The sequence below is a fragment of the Erpetoichthys calabaricus genome, chromosome 10 (assembly GCF_900747795.2).
Source record: "Erpetoichthys calabaricus chromosome 10, fErpCal1.3, whole genome shotgun sequence".
Classification (NCBI taxonomy): Eukaryota; Metazoa; Chordata; class Cladistia; order Polypteriformes; family Polypteridae; genus Erpetoichthys; species Erpetoichthys calabaricus.
This window is the reverse complement of record NC_041403.2, coordinates 45,019,435-45,039,245: the sequence shown is the minus strand read 5'-3', so window position 1 is coordinate 45,039,245 and position 19,811 is coordinate 45,019,435. Positions and strand designations below refer to the sequence as shown.

The 19,811-nt window shown below is 38.8% G+C and overlaps 1 protein-coding gene across 2 annotated transcripts in view; it reads left to right on the top strand.

Moving 5' to 3' along the window:
- Window positions 1-19,811, top strand: part of LOC114658374 (dihydropyrimidine dehydrogenase [NADP(+)]-like) — a 1,245,381-nt gene that overhangs the window by 885,895 nt on the left and 339,675 nt on the right. For both annotated transcript variants that reach the window (XM_028810459.2, XM_051933021.1), the window contains one exon: window positions 6,134-6,202. In XM_028810459.2, the coding sequence (XP_028666292.2) occupies window positions 6,134-6,202 (69 nt within the window). The remainder of the gene's footprint in view (window positions 1-6,133; window positions 6,203-19,811) is intronic.

The window sequence follows — 19,811 nt, the reverse complement described above, 5'->3', positions numbered from 1 at the left end:
TGGATGGTGTAAGATGCAGTTTCTGTTATTATACTGTACTTGGGATTTGTCTCTAGATGACGAGTAAAGATTGTCAGCTTTTTGCCAGTTAATTTATTATTTATGCATACTGTATATTGTATGAGTGTGTGTATGTCAACCAAATATCTTTAGCCTTATGTAACAAAATGCCTCATTTATTATGCATGCTATTTTGACATCTTGTCTTACATTTGTTTATGTTTAATGGAAATCTCTTTACTGGTAGATACTATGTTCAACTTAAAATGCAGTCATGTATTATGAACTGAATTGCCTTTGATTTGTGTCTTTAATCTACTGACATGTCTGTTATCACCAGAGTGGCGACTAGTCATACTCAAAGCTCTCTGTCTCTGCCTCTGCCTCTCTCCTTCTCTCACTAATATGGACAGGATGTGTTTTTAATCAATTTTAGGCAGTCAATATGCAGAACTAAGCTGTTTTTCAGTAAAATCCAGCCTCACTTTACGGTGCCAGTGCCCTCCCTGTAGACCAAAACCAAAGTACAAGACCCCTGCACATATTGAATAAAAGGTTTGTCAGAGGCTCCAAGGAAAAACTCATTTCTGGGCAGTGAGCACAGCTATTGTGTAAAACAAAGAAGTCTAAAAATAAAAGGAAGAAATGACATGCAAGCAACTCTCTCTATATGATTACAATACCATCTCTATATTTGAAAGTACCAAATCTGTGTTTTCCTCACAAATAACCCTCTTGTGCTGCCATGGCACCTGGTCCCACTAACATCTTTCTTAAATAACTTTAATCCACAGGAACCATGTTTGTATGCTGTTCATACACATACACTGCCATTTTTGGCAGGAAAATTCTGATGTGGCCAATTCAGACTTTTTACCAGATGTGTGCAAACGTTTCTAGCGTTAACATTAACTTATCAAAGTGAAGACATCTGTCCCTCTTTTTCTAATGACTAGTAAAACGTTCAGGTTCACTCACCAGTAAGATTCTAGTGAATTATGTGTCTTGATTGATACCAGAGCATCGCAATGCCCGCTGACATCAATATCATTTAACTAAATAAAAGTACAGGTCGTCATCATCGACTTACAACCTATGCTCCTTAAAACCATTCGACTTACAAACGGTACGGTGTCTCATGGGCAAATGACAGTTTTTGCCATGCCAGCTCTCCATAAGCTGTGACTCATTCATCTTGATCTCACTTTATTACCTGCAGTGGTTTTTGACTATGTTCACTTACATTTGTCTAACAATTACAGAAAAAAATAAAAAAATGTAAAATGCTCCAACTTTCATATTAGTTAACTAAGTTCCCAAACACAGCTGAATGTTAGGCCATGAATAAATTTTCTAATTTGTTATTTACTGTGGCTGTGTTTAGCAGATAAGTTGGGTATTTTTCAAATTATTTTTTCACGATCATGGTGTATATTTACTTGCCAGGGAAATTGAGTTCTAAACTGAAACATTTTTATTAGGGCTGGGCAAGTTAACGTGTTATTATTGTGTGTGAGATATGGCCGGCCATTCATCCCAGCCAATACCCCCAGGCCGTTAGATGGAGCCCTCCCTGTAGCGTGGGAGTGCCCCAAAGACCAGCAGGGAATCATGGACAATGGAGTTTTTATTCCCAACCCTGCTGGACACCATGGGGCCCACCAGGGTACGCTGCAGGGAGGCCCAAGGACTTGTATGTGCCCTATAACCTGGAAGTGAGTCACGATCATATGACCGTAGGGAACGACGTGCTTCCGGGTTGAAGAAAAGTCACCGAGTCACCTGACCAGGAAGTGATAGGGACTCATGGACTGCTGGGCTGGAGCCACTTCCGGGTCGGGTAGTATGAAAGGACTATAGGAAAGCCCAGACGTTGAGCTGAGCTGGGAGGAAGGGTGGCAACGTGTCTGGGAGAGGAGGATTGGTTTGATTATTGATTATTGGAGTGTTTATAGTATTGTATGTGTAGTGTGGAGTGGAGGGTGTTTAGTGCACATTATTATTACAAAATAAATAATAATTGGAATTTTTCCCGTTGTTTGGAGTGGTACCTGAGGGTTCAAGGGAGCTCTAGCACTCCCTACTGTTTCATGTGTTAACGCATTAATTAATTAACGCAGACAATTATTTTATTGCATGTTAATGCAGTTTTTGTTATTATTATTATTTTGAAAGCCTCAGTCTCGCTAGCGATTGATAGAAATCAGTGATCTTCTTGTTACAGCATTTTTCAATATGCTTTTGCTAGAAGGAAAGTTAGCTTTGTTGATTTGACCTCGATTCCCTGTGCGTGCATGAGTAGCGAAGAGCTGACTTTTTTCGTATTTTTGCTGAATCGGACTCTGATTTGTGAGACTTCAATTTTGATGCAAGTGATCTGAAGATGTAGATCGAAAACGAACGTGAGGTAGCGGCATCAGCTTATCGGTCCCCAGCTGATCGCAGTGCTGAACACATTCGTGTAGCTGATGCACCTATGGCAACGTTCCCCTGGGAAGACAAACACTTACGATAACAGCAGGTACAAACCATATTGCGTCTCTCTGCAACTGCCACCCCAGCGCACCTGTCTCACAAAGACAGCCAGGCAGCCAGCCCACCGTGCAAACAGACGTTTTATATTGATTTATGTGTGAAACCATTGTTTTGTGCGCTTTTCAGAAAACTGAGTTTTTTGGAAAAAATATTAGCCCTCAAAGAGTTGCTACTGAACATTGACTGTTTATGCTGCCCCCAGATAAAAGAAAATGTTTCTGCTGGTATCTGTTCAGATAAAAAAAGAAAACTGATTTAGAAATGTTAATTTGCTGTTGCCTGGGTTCACTTCCCAGGTCCTTCCTGTGTGGAGTTTTCATGTTCTCCCCGTGCCTGCGTGGGTTTCCTCCAGGTGCTCCGGTTTCCTCCCGCAGTCCAAAGACATGCAGGTTGGGTGCATTGGCGATCCTAAATTGTCCCTAGTGTGTGCTTGGTGTGTGGGTGGGTATGTGTGTGTGTGTGCCTTGCGCCCTGTACTGGCTGGGATTGGTTTCAGCAGACCCCCGTGACCCTGTGTTAGGATATAGCAGCTTGGATGATGACTGACTGACTTGCTGTTGCTTGGAAGGTGCCTTTTCTAATGTGATCGTGGCTCTGGACTCTGAGGGTGACTTGTTTTTCTATTACAAACTAGCTAAAATGTTAATGCCCTGGCAATGGCAAATAACTTTGGTTTTATATTAGATTTGATTACATTAATGTTTAAGTTGAGATTTACAAGAAATCTTTTAACTGCTACTATTTAAAGGGAATACTGCTGTTAAAAAGCACCTTATTTGTTTAAAGTGTTTGGAAACCAAATACACTAGTTTTGAGTTCATTATTGAATTTTGTACATAACAATGTGATTGTTGTGATTGTCTGCGATTAATCGTTATTTATTAAAAACAAAAAACTGAAATATCCCATTGACACAAGTATATGGGACCCATTGCTATGACACTTTTGTCTCAGGTGCATCCCATTGTACAGATCATCATTGAGATGTTTCTACACGTTGTTCAGCACTTGTGATAAATTCAATTGACTAGACCTCACTAATAAAGGCACACATCTACAGTATTTATAGAAGGTTCCACAGTTGACAGTGCTTATTAGAGCTGTTGAAAGAATTGCCTGAAGAGCTTAAAGACAGGATTTTGTTGAGGCCCAGATCTGGAGAAGGCTCCAACACATCTTGTAGCATTAAAGATTCCCAAGGGCACAGTTGTCTTCACAATTCTTAAATTAAAGAATTTTGGACAACCATGACTCTTCCCAAAGCTGGCCAAATCAAAACTGTGGAAGAAGGGTCCATGGCAAGTGTAACAGAGGTAAAAAAGATCCTGATGGTCACTCCAGTTAACCTCGTGGAGATGGGAGAAACATCCAGAAGGACAAGCACCATGCAAAACAATGATCTAGGCTTTATTACAGAGTGGACAAACAGAAGCCTCTACTCAGTAAAAGACACAAGTAGACTCATTTGGAGTTTATAAAAAAGGCACCTAAAGGACTCTCATATAATGGGAAACAAGATTCTTTGGTCCAAGTAAATAAAAATTTGCATCGGAATTTAAGTACCACTCATCACCTGTGCAATACCATTCCAGATGTGGAACTTGGCTGCAGGTTGTTTTTCAGTAGCAGCAACTGAGTGACTAGACAAGGTTGACGGAAAGCTGAATGGAGCAAAGTACAGAGCAATCCTTAATGAAAACCTAGTGCAGAGAGCTCTAGTCCTCAGGCTGGAATGAAGGTTTGCCTTCCAGCAGGAAAAATTTCGTTAAGCACAAAGTAAAGACAACACAGGGGTGTCTTACAGTCAACTCTATGAATGTACTTGAGGTGACCAGGCAGAGCCTGGACTTGAAACCAATCAAACATCTCTGGAGAGATCTGAAAATAGCTATCCACCGGTGATCTCCATCTAACCTGACAGAGCTTGAGGGGATCTGCAGACAAGAATGGCAGAAACATTCCCAAATCCAGGTGTCCGAAGCTTGTCATGTCATACCCAAGAGGACTCCCAGCTGTAATCGCTGCCAAAAGGGTTTCAACTAAGTACTGAGCAAAGGGTCTGAGATCTTTTGTCATGGTGATATTTCAGTTTGTAATACAATAAATATGCAGATCATTCAGAGTTATTGAGTGTTGATTGATGAGGGAATATTAATGTATTTGATTTTAATACAAAATTGCAACATAGCAAAATGTGGAAAAAGTGAAGGGGTCAGAATACTTTCTTAATCCACTGTATATCAGCTGTATTCTAATCTAATCAATGCAAAAATACAGTAAATAAAGTGTGAAACCAGATAAAGAAGGAAGCAAGCTCTCATCCTTAAAAATAAATTCATGGCTCCTCCTTGCTGCCGTGCACATAAGAAGGACTTCCTCTCATTGTCCCTCCTCAGTATCACTGCAGCAGCTTCCTTGGTGCTCTCCACACACACTGAACATCAAAATGGCAGGCACTTCACCAATTAATCTTCCATTCATCATTTTTTCATACCTCTCAAAAAATGCAGCCAATCTGACATGGCTATGCCTCTTAGTTGCAAGGAATGAAAGGAGGTTAGAAGGCCAGTCCTGACTGCTGACAAATAGAGCAGGGTCATAATGCTGCTTGAAGCACTATGACCTTTAGCCGAAAAAAAAAAAAAAAAGGAAAACAGAAACAAGGTAATGGGGTTTGTGCTTATTTTTGTGGAGTATTACACTTAATAGCAAACATTTCCAAATCCATTAAATAAATGTATGTAATATCGGCCACTAATTCCGGATGCAATTCAGGGCTTGAGATCTATTCAGTCTGTACTTTCAGGCTTGTTCATTTCTTATCTGACGTTGAACTGCAGGCTACCTGATTAGATGGAAGTCTACATTTGACATGAGCAGAGAAGTTAATGAAAAGCTGCAATCAAGAAATAATTCATTTCCAATATAAACAGTGGGAATGTTGACTGTAATGTTGTGAATGCCACAGTGTGTTTTTTTTCCGTCTCTCCTGTTGCTCCAAGCATGATGCCCATCAAACGGATTATAGTGTCTCAGTTGCCTTTAATGCACAATGGATGTTGAAGCTCATTAGTGACTTTTATCTCACCCCTAATTGTAAGCAGTGGCTTAAACCACAGTAACTCACACATTAACACACAAAAAGTCTTTTTTCCAGTATACAATGTAAACTGCAGTTATTTGAGGCCAGACAGCATTAAGCAGCAAGTTGCATATTTCTTATGACAATCTGATTTTATAGGGTATTTGGGGAGAAGAATAAAATAAAAAAAAATACCTTCTAATCCAAGTGTACCACAAGGGCTCTTAACTAATACCATCACTTTGATGTTTTTATTGTTTTAATAATGCTTGCACACCAGTGGATTTGTCTTGATCCTGTAAATTATAAATATTGATTTTGTGACTGCGGGTGAGGAAGGATGAGCCTGCCCTTTTTAAGCACAAGATAATGGCTTTCAGATCCATTTTGGAATGTGTTGAAACAAGAGTGAAATTGTAAACATTTTTCACCTGAAAATCGACTTCTGCTTGATTTCATAAGGCCTAGCACTGTAAATCAAATCAGTCACTTTTATTTACCTTTGCTCTCTTTTAGATTCTCATTGCCAGCATAATGTGCGGTTATAACAAGGAGGACTGGACGCAGCTCTCTAAAATGGCACAGGTTAGTACCCACGTGCTTCATGTCTGGACTTTCTTCTTTCTCCATTTCACAGGTACAGTACTACTTTATACACATTCCATTGGTTATGTTCATGATGGCACTTGATTTCTCAAAGCTTTTGGTTGTAATACGTTTTTTATACAGTGCTGCAACATAAATTTCAGCAATAAAAAAGTATTAAAATGAAGCAGAAATGCTCTATTTGCTGCCATCAGTCTTGATGTTGGCATATTGCAGTGACAGTGTCTAAATGCTTTCTTTTATTTTAACTTCACAGATCACACATGTATTGTAAAAAATAATATTTAACTATTAAAGTCAGTCTACTTTTGGGCAAAGGAAAACAAACTTGTAAGAATATGTCTAGCATGTGGAAAATAATTACTGAATTTGCTCTATCCATTTCATTCAGAATAAATCCTATTCTTTAGTCTGTCAAAGAAGTTTTTATCATGTATTTTTTTCTAGGTGGTATAAAAATCAGAGTGCATTCTAATTAAAATGTGTGAATAGTGATCACTTATAGATTGAGGCCTCAGTGGTATTTAAGGTGGGGTCCTTCAGTTTCCCTAACAGTAAATAATACACTGAGCCAGATAGCCGAAGGCGATGATTAGCTCATCTAGGACTGCTTGCCTTTTGCTGCACTAGTTTGAAAAGTCCGTGTGACTGTGCATATTTGCCTTTTAAGGACAGCAAGCCCCCTCAAAGACGTTAATGCCATTGCGGTACTCCATGCCAACAGTACAATATAATACTACAGAAATACAAAGCGTTCCGTTTCCACTTCAGTGTAAATAAATGTTAACTATGATGTAATAAAGGCTAATTTCTGTCATGTTAAATATTGTAATTAAACTGCACACTGTAATTACAATTACGAGTGGTCTTTGGATTTTGTGAGACAATTTTGCTGTCAAGCTCGCAGTACCTGGGGTGAAAAGATCAAAATCACGTGAATTAAACACTGTCGAAGTGAGAAGTATGATAGTTTATCGATCGAAGAGGCTGTACAGCTCCGAAGGACAAAAAACTGTGGAAAATCGCCAAGCCTCGCCCATTGACCCTCGCTGTTTGCATGTTGAGAACTTGAAAATGTCAATGCAAAATGGAAAATGAGAATTCAATGAGCAGCAGGTGGCACCAGTGCTTATTTGTGTTTTACTTTTCATTTTTGTAACTTCATTGAAGTTGAGGCAGAAAATGAAATTACAAATGGGGTTGTTTCATTTTAATTTAAATTTTTTCAGCATTCTTGCATGCAGACTTTGAAAATGAAATAGCAAAACAGAAGTTGCATTTTCATTTTATAATTTTCATTTTAGACTTTGCGGAAAATACTTGCCATAATTGTGGTTGCAGAAAAGAGTAGATGTTTGACTGTAAAACAGCAGCATAATGGGTCGAGTCCCTTCTGTATTTCTGTTTATTATTTAATTTTATTTATGTTTTGTATTAAAAAAATATTTTGTGAGGGACGGCCTGGAACTTTGCCTGGCCAGGATGCCCTCAACCTTGAAGGGCAGCTATTGTCTCTCCTGGAGCACTAGATGCCAGCCCCCCTAGGTTACAGCAGCACCCTGGATTCCCCCTTTATAGTTTCTGAGTCATTTGTTTACATACAATAAAAAAATAACAGCTAATTGACTTTCTAATAGTAAAATCAGCTTTTTTTTGTTTATTTACTAATAAAAACTCATGAGTATATCAGACACAAGTAAAAAGGGGGCCTTTGTATACTTTAATATTTTTACAGTTTATTATTATAATTCATCATAAATAATGTCAAAAATGTTGTTCTGCTCTTAAATTTACCATATTTAGTGAAATTATTACTCATATTCTAATAGCTTACCACCACTCTTGAAATTTCATCCGAGAAATACTGTAATTCTGATCTAAAAATATCATTTTAATTACATTTCATGATTACTTATTACATTTATCACTACCAGAACCTAAAAGGTCTTTGAATTTCCATGCAACTATTTACAGGTACTCTATAGCTAAACATACAGCATTTCCTTAGAAAAACTTAATAAGAACCCTTTACATGCCATGAAAATGTATGCTAAAATACAATTAAAATTAATATTTGCTGTAAGATGGACTCATTTCTTTTAATTAAATGGTCACATAACATATGAACAATTTCCAGATATTTTATATACCTCCTCATTTTTTCTTTTGTTGATATAATTAATATTATAATGAACTCAATTATAAGAGTGAAATGCATTTAAACATCAGTAAACGATTTCTGTATTTGTATATCAGAATTTCTTTATTTTTAAAATTTAATTAAAAAAATGAATAGTACTTTTTTATTAAAATTTCTATATCATTAAAAGCAAGAGTTGCCTTTTCTTTACCTTTACATTCTCAACATAAGAAAACACTAAGGGTAAAACTTTTGCCAACTAAAGGTTTTGAATGAATAAAACCCAAGGGTAAGATCCTTCATCTTATTCTCTTAAATAATAGTAATCGTAAATTGGTGGTGCACAAGTCATACATTTAATGCAGTCTGATGTTCTTTATGTGAAAAGTTTGATATATACTGTACAGTGTATATGAAAGGATTAAAACACATTCAAGTAAAATGAAGTGATGGAAGAGATATTAGTAAACTCCCCTCTCCCAACCAGCTTTACTGCACATGATTCTGACAAATCAAAGGTTATTGATTTTTGTAAAATACCCATCAAGAAATGAAAGGCCATAATAAAATATAATTAAAACCCCAAAAATGCACCTTTTAATTTGGATTACTTTGGTCATGTAATTTTGGATGGCTCCAAAAAAATCTTTGGGTGTCTGTTTGATATTCAGTGTCTGGTAAAGTTCCCTCACCTAACCCTAACCCTAAGTTCATCATTTTCCAATTAATTCATTTTTTCACATACTGCAGTTTCATTTTTGACCAACTTATTTGTTTTTACCATTGACTGGGGAGCTCGAGTGGAGGACGGGTAAGGAACAAAAGGGTAAGAACTGTTTGACATAGCCGAGACTGAACTTTGCTCCAGCTCAGCCAGAGCGCGTAACTTGACGCTATCCGAGCGAGTGTGCCGTTGTTACAAGAAGACATCACAAAGTTGATCATCACAGGTTTTAAGAACTTGAAGAATGACTCCATCTGGTCCTGCAGCCTTTCCTGTGTGTAGCTTCATCAGTTGTCTCCTTACTTGGTCTTCAGTTATAGACAGTCCGTACTGATGGTCAGAGGTGAACTTGTCACTGGCCATTCCAGTTGACGTGGTAGAAGCTGTTGATGTAGTAGGAATGGTGTGGTGAGACTGGTCATTGGAAGAAGGTGGAAGTGGGATGAAAAATGTATTTAAAAATTGTTTTAGGGTGTTAGCTTTGTCCATATCCCCTTCTAGCACCTGAGCTCTAGATTGCCTGAGTCCAGTAATTATACCCATTACATGAGTTTTTTTATTTTAGTTTGCAAGCTTCCTTTCCTTCACTCAGTTTTTTCTTTAGCACACACTGTACATCCTCCAGAGCCTCTTTGTCACCAGATTTGAATGTTCTCTTTTTCTCATTCAGGAGACCTTTTAGCTCCTTAGTAATCCAGGGCTTGTTGTTTGAAAAGCAACACACTGTCTTTGTGTGTACCACTGTTTTGATGAAGAAGTTAATATAGTCTGTGATACAGTGACAGAGTCCCACAGTGCTGTCTTCAGGTGACATGCACATCATTTCTCAGTCTGTCATTTTGAAGCAGTCATTCAATAGCATTTCAGCCTCTAGGCTCCACTTCCTCACTATTCTGGTGGTAACAGGTTGCTATCTAATAGCACCTTGGTAAAATATTTTTTTTAAGTCAATGTTTGTGAATGGTCTGGTTTGGACTGAAACAGTTAGATTTTGCTTGTAACACAGGTGTTTTCTTTAGAAGATGCATTTGCACTTTATGTAAGTTGACTTTTTAAACGACATCTGTGAGTAAAAGAGCAACCTGCTCTTTCCAGGAATATTTTTAGGAAGCTCTTTTTGGCAGTTGTTGAAGGCTCAAAATTGTTAGAGAATTGAACAGCACAGGAGTGCGGTCTCATGTAGGGAAATCTCCGTTTTGATATACTTAAAAAATTATTCCCTGTTTGTGACTTTTCCTAAGTTGATTTTCCCGACTCTGCAAAACCCCTAGTCGCTTCCAGTGTGAATTGTATTGTGGGAACACTGCATATTTTGCTGACTTCGTAGACCATCAATTGGCAATTGAGTTACCTTCTTTTGCTGTACTGTTGAGTGATTGTTTGAACAGCAGCTTTTTCTATATCAGCATCAAAAAAGAATTCTGCAAAGTTTATAGGGTGAGAGTAAGGTATTCTGTGGAAGATAAGAACTATGTTCTGACAAAGCCTGTAGGTGATATAAGTTTAACCTTTTCAATATAATCGTATTTCATTATTTTTGTAAAATTTGAAAGCAGAAGCTTTTATTGGAACAATTAAACATATTAATAATATGTTAAGCTCTGTATTAAAGATATATTGAATATAAATGACTTAATATTACTCCAATGTTCTGCTTAGTGATGCTGCATTTGGTGTGTTATGTTGATTTCTTGTAAATGCAATACAAAGTACCAAGCCTGAGCATAGATGGCCAGGTGTAAAGTCGTTCTTGTAACTGATGTCAGCTTTAAGACATGGAACACAGTGCTGCAAGGCTGCTTCCTGAAGTTAAAAACTTAGCAGCATGCTATGCTTGCTTGGTTGAATGAGTCTTGTTGACAAGATCAGTTTTTAATAGAAAAATCCAGATGCTGTAACTATGACATGAACAGAAGTTATAGTAAGAAAATATCTTAAAAATAACATACAATAATTTATTTTTCACAGAAGACATGAAGAGCTGTAAGAAAAAAAAGTGTTTGAAAATACTGTGAGGTACCTTAATCAGAAAAGGATATCCAAAAATACTGTATATAGCACAAGAGTCAGAGAGGCAAAAATACAAAGATCTAAAGACAACAATTGATTCAGCAAGCATTAAACTCTGTTTTTTTGCAAAGGCTAAATAGCACAATGCTGTAACATAGCTCATATAGAAGGCTATTTTTCCTATTTAGTGCAGCACAGTTAATTTTTTAGCCAATGGAATTATATTTACTGTATATAAATAGAGGCCTCAGCATGTGGTGGAGTCTAAACCCATAACTGAGAAAAGCAAGTGCAGCCTGCTATGAAAGACCAAGGGCAGTGAAGTCAAACTTGGAGGCTAAATGGAGAAGGAATCCAGGCATTAGTGATTTCCAAAGGTATTTACAAATATTGAAACATATACTCAAAGGAAACAGCAGAGGTTACAAACAGGAAACTGGAAAAGCTTCTTCACCTAAATAAAGTTAGTAATTGGAGCACATAACTAAGTTGTTGTTCTGCTAGGAATACTAGTGAGGGTTTTAAGAGTGTGACCAGGAGAAGAGACGTGACCAAATATTCCAAAACAAGGACTGGAACAGAGAATACTAACAGTTGGCCGGCAAGTCATGAATGCAAACTAAAGTCATAGTCAAAGATCAGGCAAGCGACAAAAAAAAAAACCCACTGAATCTAGGAACTAAATGTAAATTTGTTTAGGAATCTGTCAGCTCAGTTAAGCACATGGCCCTTCTGAGTGACTTTTAACACCATCGAGTGATTGGTTTCAGGTCATCACCTCCAAAGATTTTCCCATAGAGACGCAAGAGTGGCCCTGGGCACCTGGTATTCCTATCCAAAATGGCAGTGAAGATGGTAAAAATACAACAATAACTTCAAAAGTACTGTATATTGACATCGTAATCTACAGTGCTGAGAGTCCCTAATTAGAGTTCGAGGGTGACGTATAAAAAATTACAAGTTTATGGTCATAGTGAGAAGTCAAATAAAATGACACCTTTTATTAGCTTACTAAAAAGATTACGATATTCAAGCTTTCGAGGCAACTCAGGCCCCTTCTTCAGGAAATATGTAAGGGGCCTGAGTTGCCTTGAAAGCTTACATATTGTAATCTTTTTAGTTAGCCTATAAAAGGTTTCATTTTTCTTTACTTCTCACTACATCCATAATGGCTAACATGGTACAACACCCTAGTACTCAGTTTGAGGTCAGTAACACAGTTAGTGGTGTTGAGATGGGCACATGGTCTTCTGTCAAACATATACAGTAGCCCAAAGCTGACATTTGTGAGCAAAGCCAAAGTCAACCTCCCTGGAAAATCTGACCGAGTCACTTCCCAGGTCAGGCCCTTTTTTCATTCCTGATAGTCCCCCTGATCTGCCTGCATGTGCTAATGAAACATTACAGAGGCCACATAAAGGCAACCCTGAAATTAACTCAACTGAATTAATTATAACACATTCATATGAGGCCATGTAAAAGTTTGTGAGTGACTTGTATTTAGAAATGTTAAGTATTTAAAGAGTATAGGAACATGGGATGGGTTCTGGTATAAGGTGCTACTTCCATTCCAGCCAAGGGGAAAAAAAATAATGACTACAGTTATAATCACATGTTGTTCATGGCCCCATTCACACTCACGGTTTTCCACCTTCAACAGAAGAACAGGGATCAGGTAGACATGCAGGAATGGATTAAGTGAGGGTCTGGAGTGCTTGACTGGATAAACCTAAGACTTGTGCGAGTTTTGGGTACAGTAATAACGTAGCAGGAAACATTATCAGATCCCAACTTCTTCATACTACATTCTGAAGTTTTTCAATTTCCAACTGATAGTATTATGTGTGTCTCAAATTAGTCTTTGTGATTCTACTACATTGTGTAAAACAGCACTCTTTTACACTTGAAGGCTGAAGGCAGACATATTCTAAAAAGGAGAGTTTAGATGAAACAAACAGTCAAAAACAAAGCAAATGTTTGAGGCAAAATTGGAAAAGATAAGGAAACAAAAACAAAACATCTTAGTCAAAAAATAAAGCAAAAAGCCAAATATTCAAAGTATCAAAACAAGCATGACTATACAAGTTTTTATTAGTCATCCTAGTACTAGGATGCAGCAAGTACTGATGCCATGTTTTATAAGTGGGCGAATACACCATGTAGGCAAGGTACCACCAGACCACCAGGACAGAATATGTTCAAGATCTTGCTGTCTTTGACTGGACATACCAAAACAGTACTAACATGTCAGAGTGGTCCATCTGACAGATCATTTCAGATCTCATACTGCTGCTGTAACTGCTGACAGATACAATGCCCAAGTCAGTGACAGGATTGGCTCCATGCTGCTGGGTTGAGAACAAGACAACTTTTCAGAAGCCCTCTGCTCACAAATACACAATCTGACCATACAGAAGGACAGGGCTGGGTTTCACACAGCGGCTGTGGTCACAAAACGTCCTGAGGAATGCTGCTTTGTAGATGGTGCCTTGGCCTGCCTTCTCTCCTGTCCTTAAACCCTACAGAGCACTTTTGGGATGCCCAGGGTAACAATACTCTTAGACATGACCACCTGCCTACAAATAGGTAGCAACTTGGACTGCAGAATTAGAGTTTAGGGGCTCTGCAACAGAGGTGTCAGACACTGGTGGCTACATGATGCACTCATTCAAGATGATCAATGAATGCACAACAGTTGCTGTTACTGTTGATGACTATAGCAGTTTAAAACAACCTGGTTGTTCCCCTGCATTAAACAATATTCTGCCAGAATGAAATAAAATCAAAATGGCATAGAGAAAAAACAAATAACAAAACAGAGCAAATTCAAACATCAGCAGTACTCATGAAATCGTTTACAAGTTCCTTGACTTTCTCCCTATGGTTATTTTAGGCTGGTAAATGTGAATGCTGCCAACTTGGGGAGTACATACAAATGTGTGCTTAACTCTGGAATTTTCTGGGTGAGAAAGAAGCTTCTGATGGAGTTTAAAAACTATGTTTAAACATTTAACTTAAGCAAGTAGGAGTATAAAGCATAAAGTATAAAGCATTTCTTTAATCTTTAACAATATTAATTTAATCATAACAACATGGAAGTAACTGAGGATAGTTGCTAAAGAAAGAAAGAAAGAAAGAAAGAAAGAAAGAAAGAAAGAAAGAAAGAAAGAAAGAAAGAAAGAAAAACATATCTTGTTAAATTATACTATATAAAACAGCCTCATAGTAGTGCACTGTTTTCTTTCCTTGCTTTTCACTTTTTGCAAAAACTGAAATTATGCAAATAGTGTTATGGAGGGCTTACCTGTGCCCTAACATATCTTTTCATTTGCACTTGAGCTTTAGCTGCATAACTTTATGGAGGTGACTCCACAAGTTTGGGCAAAATTTCATATACTTGCAAGATTAAGTACTGTAAGTCAACAGAATGTAGAAGTCCATTTTGATGATGCTAAAATTAGATTAAGTGGACATTTCCAGCAGAACACTCACCAGTCTAGCATTTCATGTCAGTTGAAAACATCTTTCATTTGTCCACTACTGTACAATACATTAACACAGATGGTATTAGTTGCTGTAAATGTTGTTTTTAGTCTTGCAAAAAATCAGGGTATTTTCCAAAAAGACATTTTCATTCATGGAGAAACTTATTTCATGCATAGTCACTAGTACAAATATTAGAATATGGTATATATTAATATTGCATTAATGTTTAGTTTATTGTAATTCCTGATGAAGATATTATATACTGTGACATATATATGTGTGTATACAGTATGTGTCATGAGCTATGGGTAGTGCCCGAAAGAACGAGATCGCGAATACAAGCGGCTGAAATGAGTTTCCTCCGCAGGGTGTCTGGGCTTTCCCTTAAAGATAGGGTGAAAAGCTCAGTCATCCGGGAGGGGCTCAGAGTAGAGCCGCTGCTCCTCCGCATCGAGAGGAGTCAGATGAGGTGGCTCGGGCATCTGATCAGGATGCCTCCTGGACGCCTCCCTGGTGAGGTGTTCCGGGCACGTCTAACCGGGAGGAGGCCCCGGGGAAGACCCAGGACACGCTGGAGGGACTATGTCTCTCGACTGGCCTGGGAACGCCTTGGGATTCACCCGGAAGAGCTAGAAGAAGTGGCCGGGGAGAGGGAAGTCTGGGCATCTCTGCTCAAGCTGCTGCCCCCGCGACCCGACCTCGGATAAGCGGGAGACAATGGATGGATGGATGGATGTATATATATAGTGATAGACGGCCAGGAACCCTGCCCCACTGGGATGCCTGGAGGAAGGAGGAATCAGGAGAGCGGCGCTTCTTATTCCCTGGGCACTCGGCCAGTCCTTGATCCCTGGGGGACAGCACTTCTGGGACACCAGGAAGTGCTGACAGACCAGGGATGGCTTATGCCCGGAGTGCTTCCAGGTGCAAGGGCAGCACTTCTGCCATACTGGGGAGTGCTGCCGGAAGTACATCGTCAGGCACCTGGAGCACATCCAGGACAAGATAAAAGGGGCCGCCTCACTCCAATCTGGGAGCCGGAGTCGGATGGAAGAAAGACAGAGCTTGCAAGACAGGAATGGAGGCAGCCAGAAGAACCAAGGACTGCATACTTGTAAATATTCTAAATAGTAGTTGCTGAATAAATGTATGTGTTTTGGACACTGCGTTGTCGTGTCTGTCTGTTGCCGGGCTATCTTTTACAATATATATACAGTATATATATATATATATATATATATATATATATATATATATATATATATATATATATATATATATATATATACTGTGTATATATATACACACAAAGTGTATAAAACTATATATTTACACACACACACATACACAGTATTTATATTCCTTTGCAGATGCACAGTGACGCAGCCCTATACATTATATATATGTACAGTATATGACCACACAAACAAACATATTTGCTTAGGCAAATATACTTTCTGGACTGCCAAGTAAATATATAAATAAGCAAATGATGCCTGAGGCATTATAATGAATGTTTTTAAAGCTTTACTTCAACGTGTTGCCAAGTTTTTGAAAAGATGTGACAGATGTATCAGTGGGAAGATTTCCAGACTAGCCAAATATGAACACTTTGTTCACCTCAGATCTTCCCATCTGTGAACCATGAAAGCCCTAATTCCATTTCTGTCTAGATTACTAAGGTTTTTGGCCAGGGAGTAAACTCCAAATACATAATCTTCAGTCCACAAACAAAAAAAAACATGAATACTCTCCCTTTAATGTACAGTATAGAGCATATTCTAAAAGTACTGTAAAGTTAGTGAATATATATGAGGAAGTACAAGTTTAGCAAACCATGCACAATGTACACTTTAGGTGCATTATATACATTTTCCATCTATATCTTTACATTTTTAATCTATTAATTTTATATGATAGATAGATAGGGTATCTATCTATCTATCTATCTATCTATCTATCTATCTATCTATCTATCTATCTATCGTATTTGTGAATACATTAACACTACATATAAAATAAATAAATTGCTTAGAAAATATAAAATTGCTTATAATGTATAATAAGTAAACACAATTTTCACACATGTCCTTTGTGTGGCAAATACATTGCAATATAATGCTTACCGGCATGCATCTCGATGCTTTTCATTTTCTTTTAATTTTTCAATCACTTCTACTTCAGAATGTGTCCACCTGTGAAATCATCTATAGCAAAAAAGTTATATTGTATTTCTTGACATAGCTCACCAATGCTCACTAGCTATGCCCAAATAATATCCTTGTTTCCTAAATTGTTCATCCAGTTTAGTATGGCATAGAGGCAGAGCCTGTCCTTGCAGTATTTTTCTCAAGGCAGGGACCAGCACTGGACAGGACGCCATTCTTAAAATATCCATCCATTGTCCAAACTCGTTTAATCCACTTACAGAGATGTGGGGGAGCACAACAAAAATAAGGCATGAAGCAACCATGGATAGCCTTAAGCATATACCCATGCTCATTCATTCAGGGCTAAATTAAAGCTCCATTTCATCAAACTCGTGTCTTGGGAATGTAAGAGGAACACTGTTATAAATTGCAGACTCCACAAAGACAGTGTGGACAGTATTTAAACCCAATCTCTGGAGCTGTGAGGAAGAAAATCCAATCAGCATGCCATCCCTCATTAAATATTTGATGAGTGAACTGTTTCAACTTTATGGTTTATATTTGGAAGATGTAGTAAAAGCTACTGTAAGTGCTGAATGTTTTGCTTCTTATGATGGCGCTCCTCCTGCAACCATCTTTGTTTGTTTGTCTTCCTAATTGTTTTTAAATTTCTGGATGTGCATACCTCATCAGCACTGAGATGTTGTTAGATTTTGGTAAACGCAACCTCACAATATTATTCTTAACTTGTCGGACCTGGACTATTTCCTCCACCAGAATGTCTGTGGGGAGGGCCCACTTGTAGCGGGGCCAAGTAAAAAACACATCTGGAGGAAGTAAAGACCTAAGTGGCATCCAGGCAAGAGAAGTGGGTTACATGTTAAGTTAAAAGCTAGGGCCAGCAGACCACCTCTCCCCAGCCTTCTGCTTGCTAGAACTCGGAACCAACATCTCATCCCAGCGAGAAGTGAGAGACTGCTGTGCACTGATTTTCACTGAAACCTGATTATCGGACAATATCCCGGAATCAGTTGTCCAGCTACACATTCACTTGATTCATTGCTGGGACTGCAAAGCAGCATCTGGCAAACTCAAAGTTGTTGAAATTTGCATTTATATTAATAACCAATGGTGCTCAACGTGCAGACTGTTAGTGAACACTGTTCGAGTGCTGCAGAGTACCTAATGCTGAAATGAAGACCCTTTTATTTACAAAGGGAGCATCTTCATTCTTTATGTTTACATTTCACCGTATGCAAACCCAATGGCAGTACTGGGGACATTGTATGAGATTGTAAACACACAAGAAAACAAATGCCCTAATGCAGTGTTTATACTGGCTGGTGACTTTAACCACTGTAACTTACGGACTGTGATGCCAGTATACCATCAATATGTTACTTCCTTAACACACTGGATCACGTGTATAATAATGTGAAGGGGGCATATAAGGCTGTACCTTGCCTTTGCTTTGGACAGTCTGATCATATCTCTGCATTCTGGCATACAGGCAGCTCCTCAAACAAATTCCCAATGTGAAGAAAACTGTTAAAGTGTGGATAGACGAATCTGAGCAGGACCTTCATGACTGCTTTCAGTGTGCACAGTTGGAATGTTTTTAAGACACCTGCTATGAATAAGGATGGCATTGTTAATGTGGAGGAATACTGTTCAGTAGTTGAATGCACTTGAACTGGGTTTATTGTGCCCCTCAAACACATCTGATCATATCTTAACAATAAACCATGCATTAATTCAGAGGTCTATTCCACGCTTCATGCTCGTTCCAAGGCATATGCCTCAGGCAGTGCCAGTGAGTACAAAAAAATCCAAATACGATCTACACAGAATTATCAGAGGAGCCAAAAAGAAATAGACTTAAACTGGAAGGATACTACACTACCGTTGACATTTGGAGTATGTGGAGCGGATTGGGAAACATCACAGGCTACCGAGACTGAAGTAGTGGGTTGACCACTGACAGCTATTTCTCTCCAGATTCTATGCCCACTGTGAGGCCCACAACACTGAGTCAATGGGCAGGGAGGGGGATAATGAGGATTCATCGCCCCCATTCACAATATAATCTGCAGAGGTAGAAAAGTTTCTGAGGAGGATAAACCCCCAGATGGCAGCCGGCCCACATAACATTGCTGGATGTGCACTCAAAGCTTGTGCTTTCACCCTTGCTGATGTTCTGGCTGACATATTTAACCTCTCCCTTATACAAGCCACAATCCCCACCTGCTACATAACAACCACCACTGTTCCACTGCCAAAAAGGGAAAAGCTAACTGTCTCGATGACTATCGGCCTGTTGCATTGACTCTTATAGTGATAAAATGCTTCAAGAGAATCATTATAAGCAACATTCAGACATTCATACCCAACACAATGGGCACCCTACAGTTTGCACATAGACCACACAATTTGACAGAGGACAGAGTTAGCACAGCATTGCATACAGTTCTTATGTACCTAGAGAACATGGAGTGTTACGTTCGATTGGTGTTTATTGATTATAGCTCGGCTTTTAATGCTGTGAGACCAGCCAAGCTCACCAACAAGCTTTCCACTCTAGGTGTGCCACCTACTCTCTGCAACTGGGTCCTGGAATTTTTAATAGGCAGGCCCCAGTCACACAGGCAGGGGAACATCATTTCCAAAACAATAATCATGAATACAGGAACCCCACAACGATGCATTTCGACTCCCAAGCTGTACATGCTCTTCACTCATGACTGTGTCGCTTCCCAACATAACACCAACATTTTTAAATTTGTGGAGAATACCACCATCATTGGACTGATCTTTGGGGGTGACGAGTCAGCGTACAGGATGGAGGTGGCTGGCCTTGTGAAGTGGTGTCAGCAGCACAGTAATCTCTTTCTTAACACCAGAAAAACACAGGAAGAGAGGATAGCACTCACCACTGTACACTGGAGAGACTGAGATGGAGAGAGTGGCCACATTTTAATTTCTTGGCATTAACATCTCTGAGGATCTCACTTGGACCTACAACATCACAGACCTGGTGGGGAAAGCCCGGCTGAAGAAGTTTGGCATGCCAAGCACTAT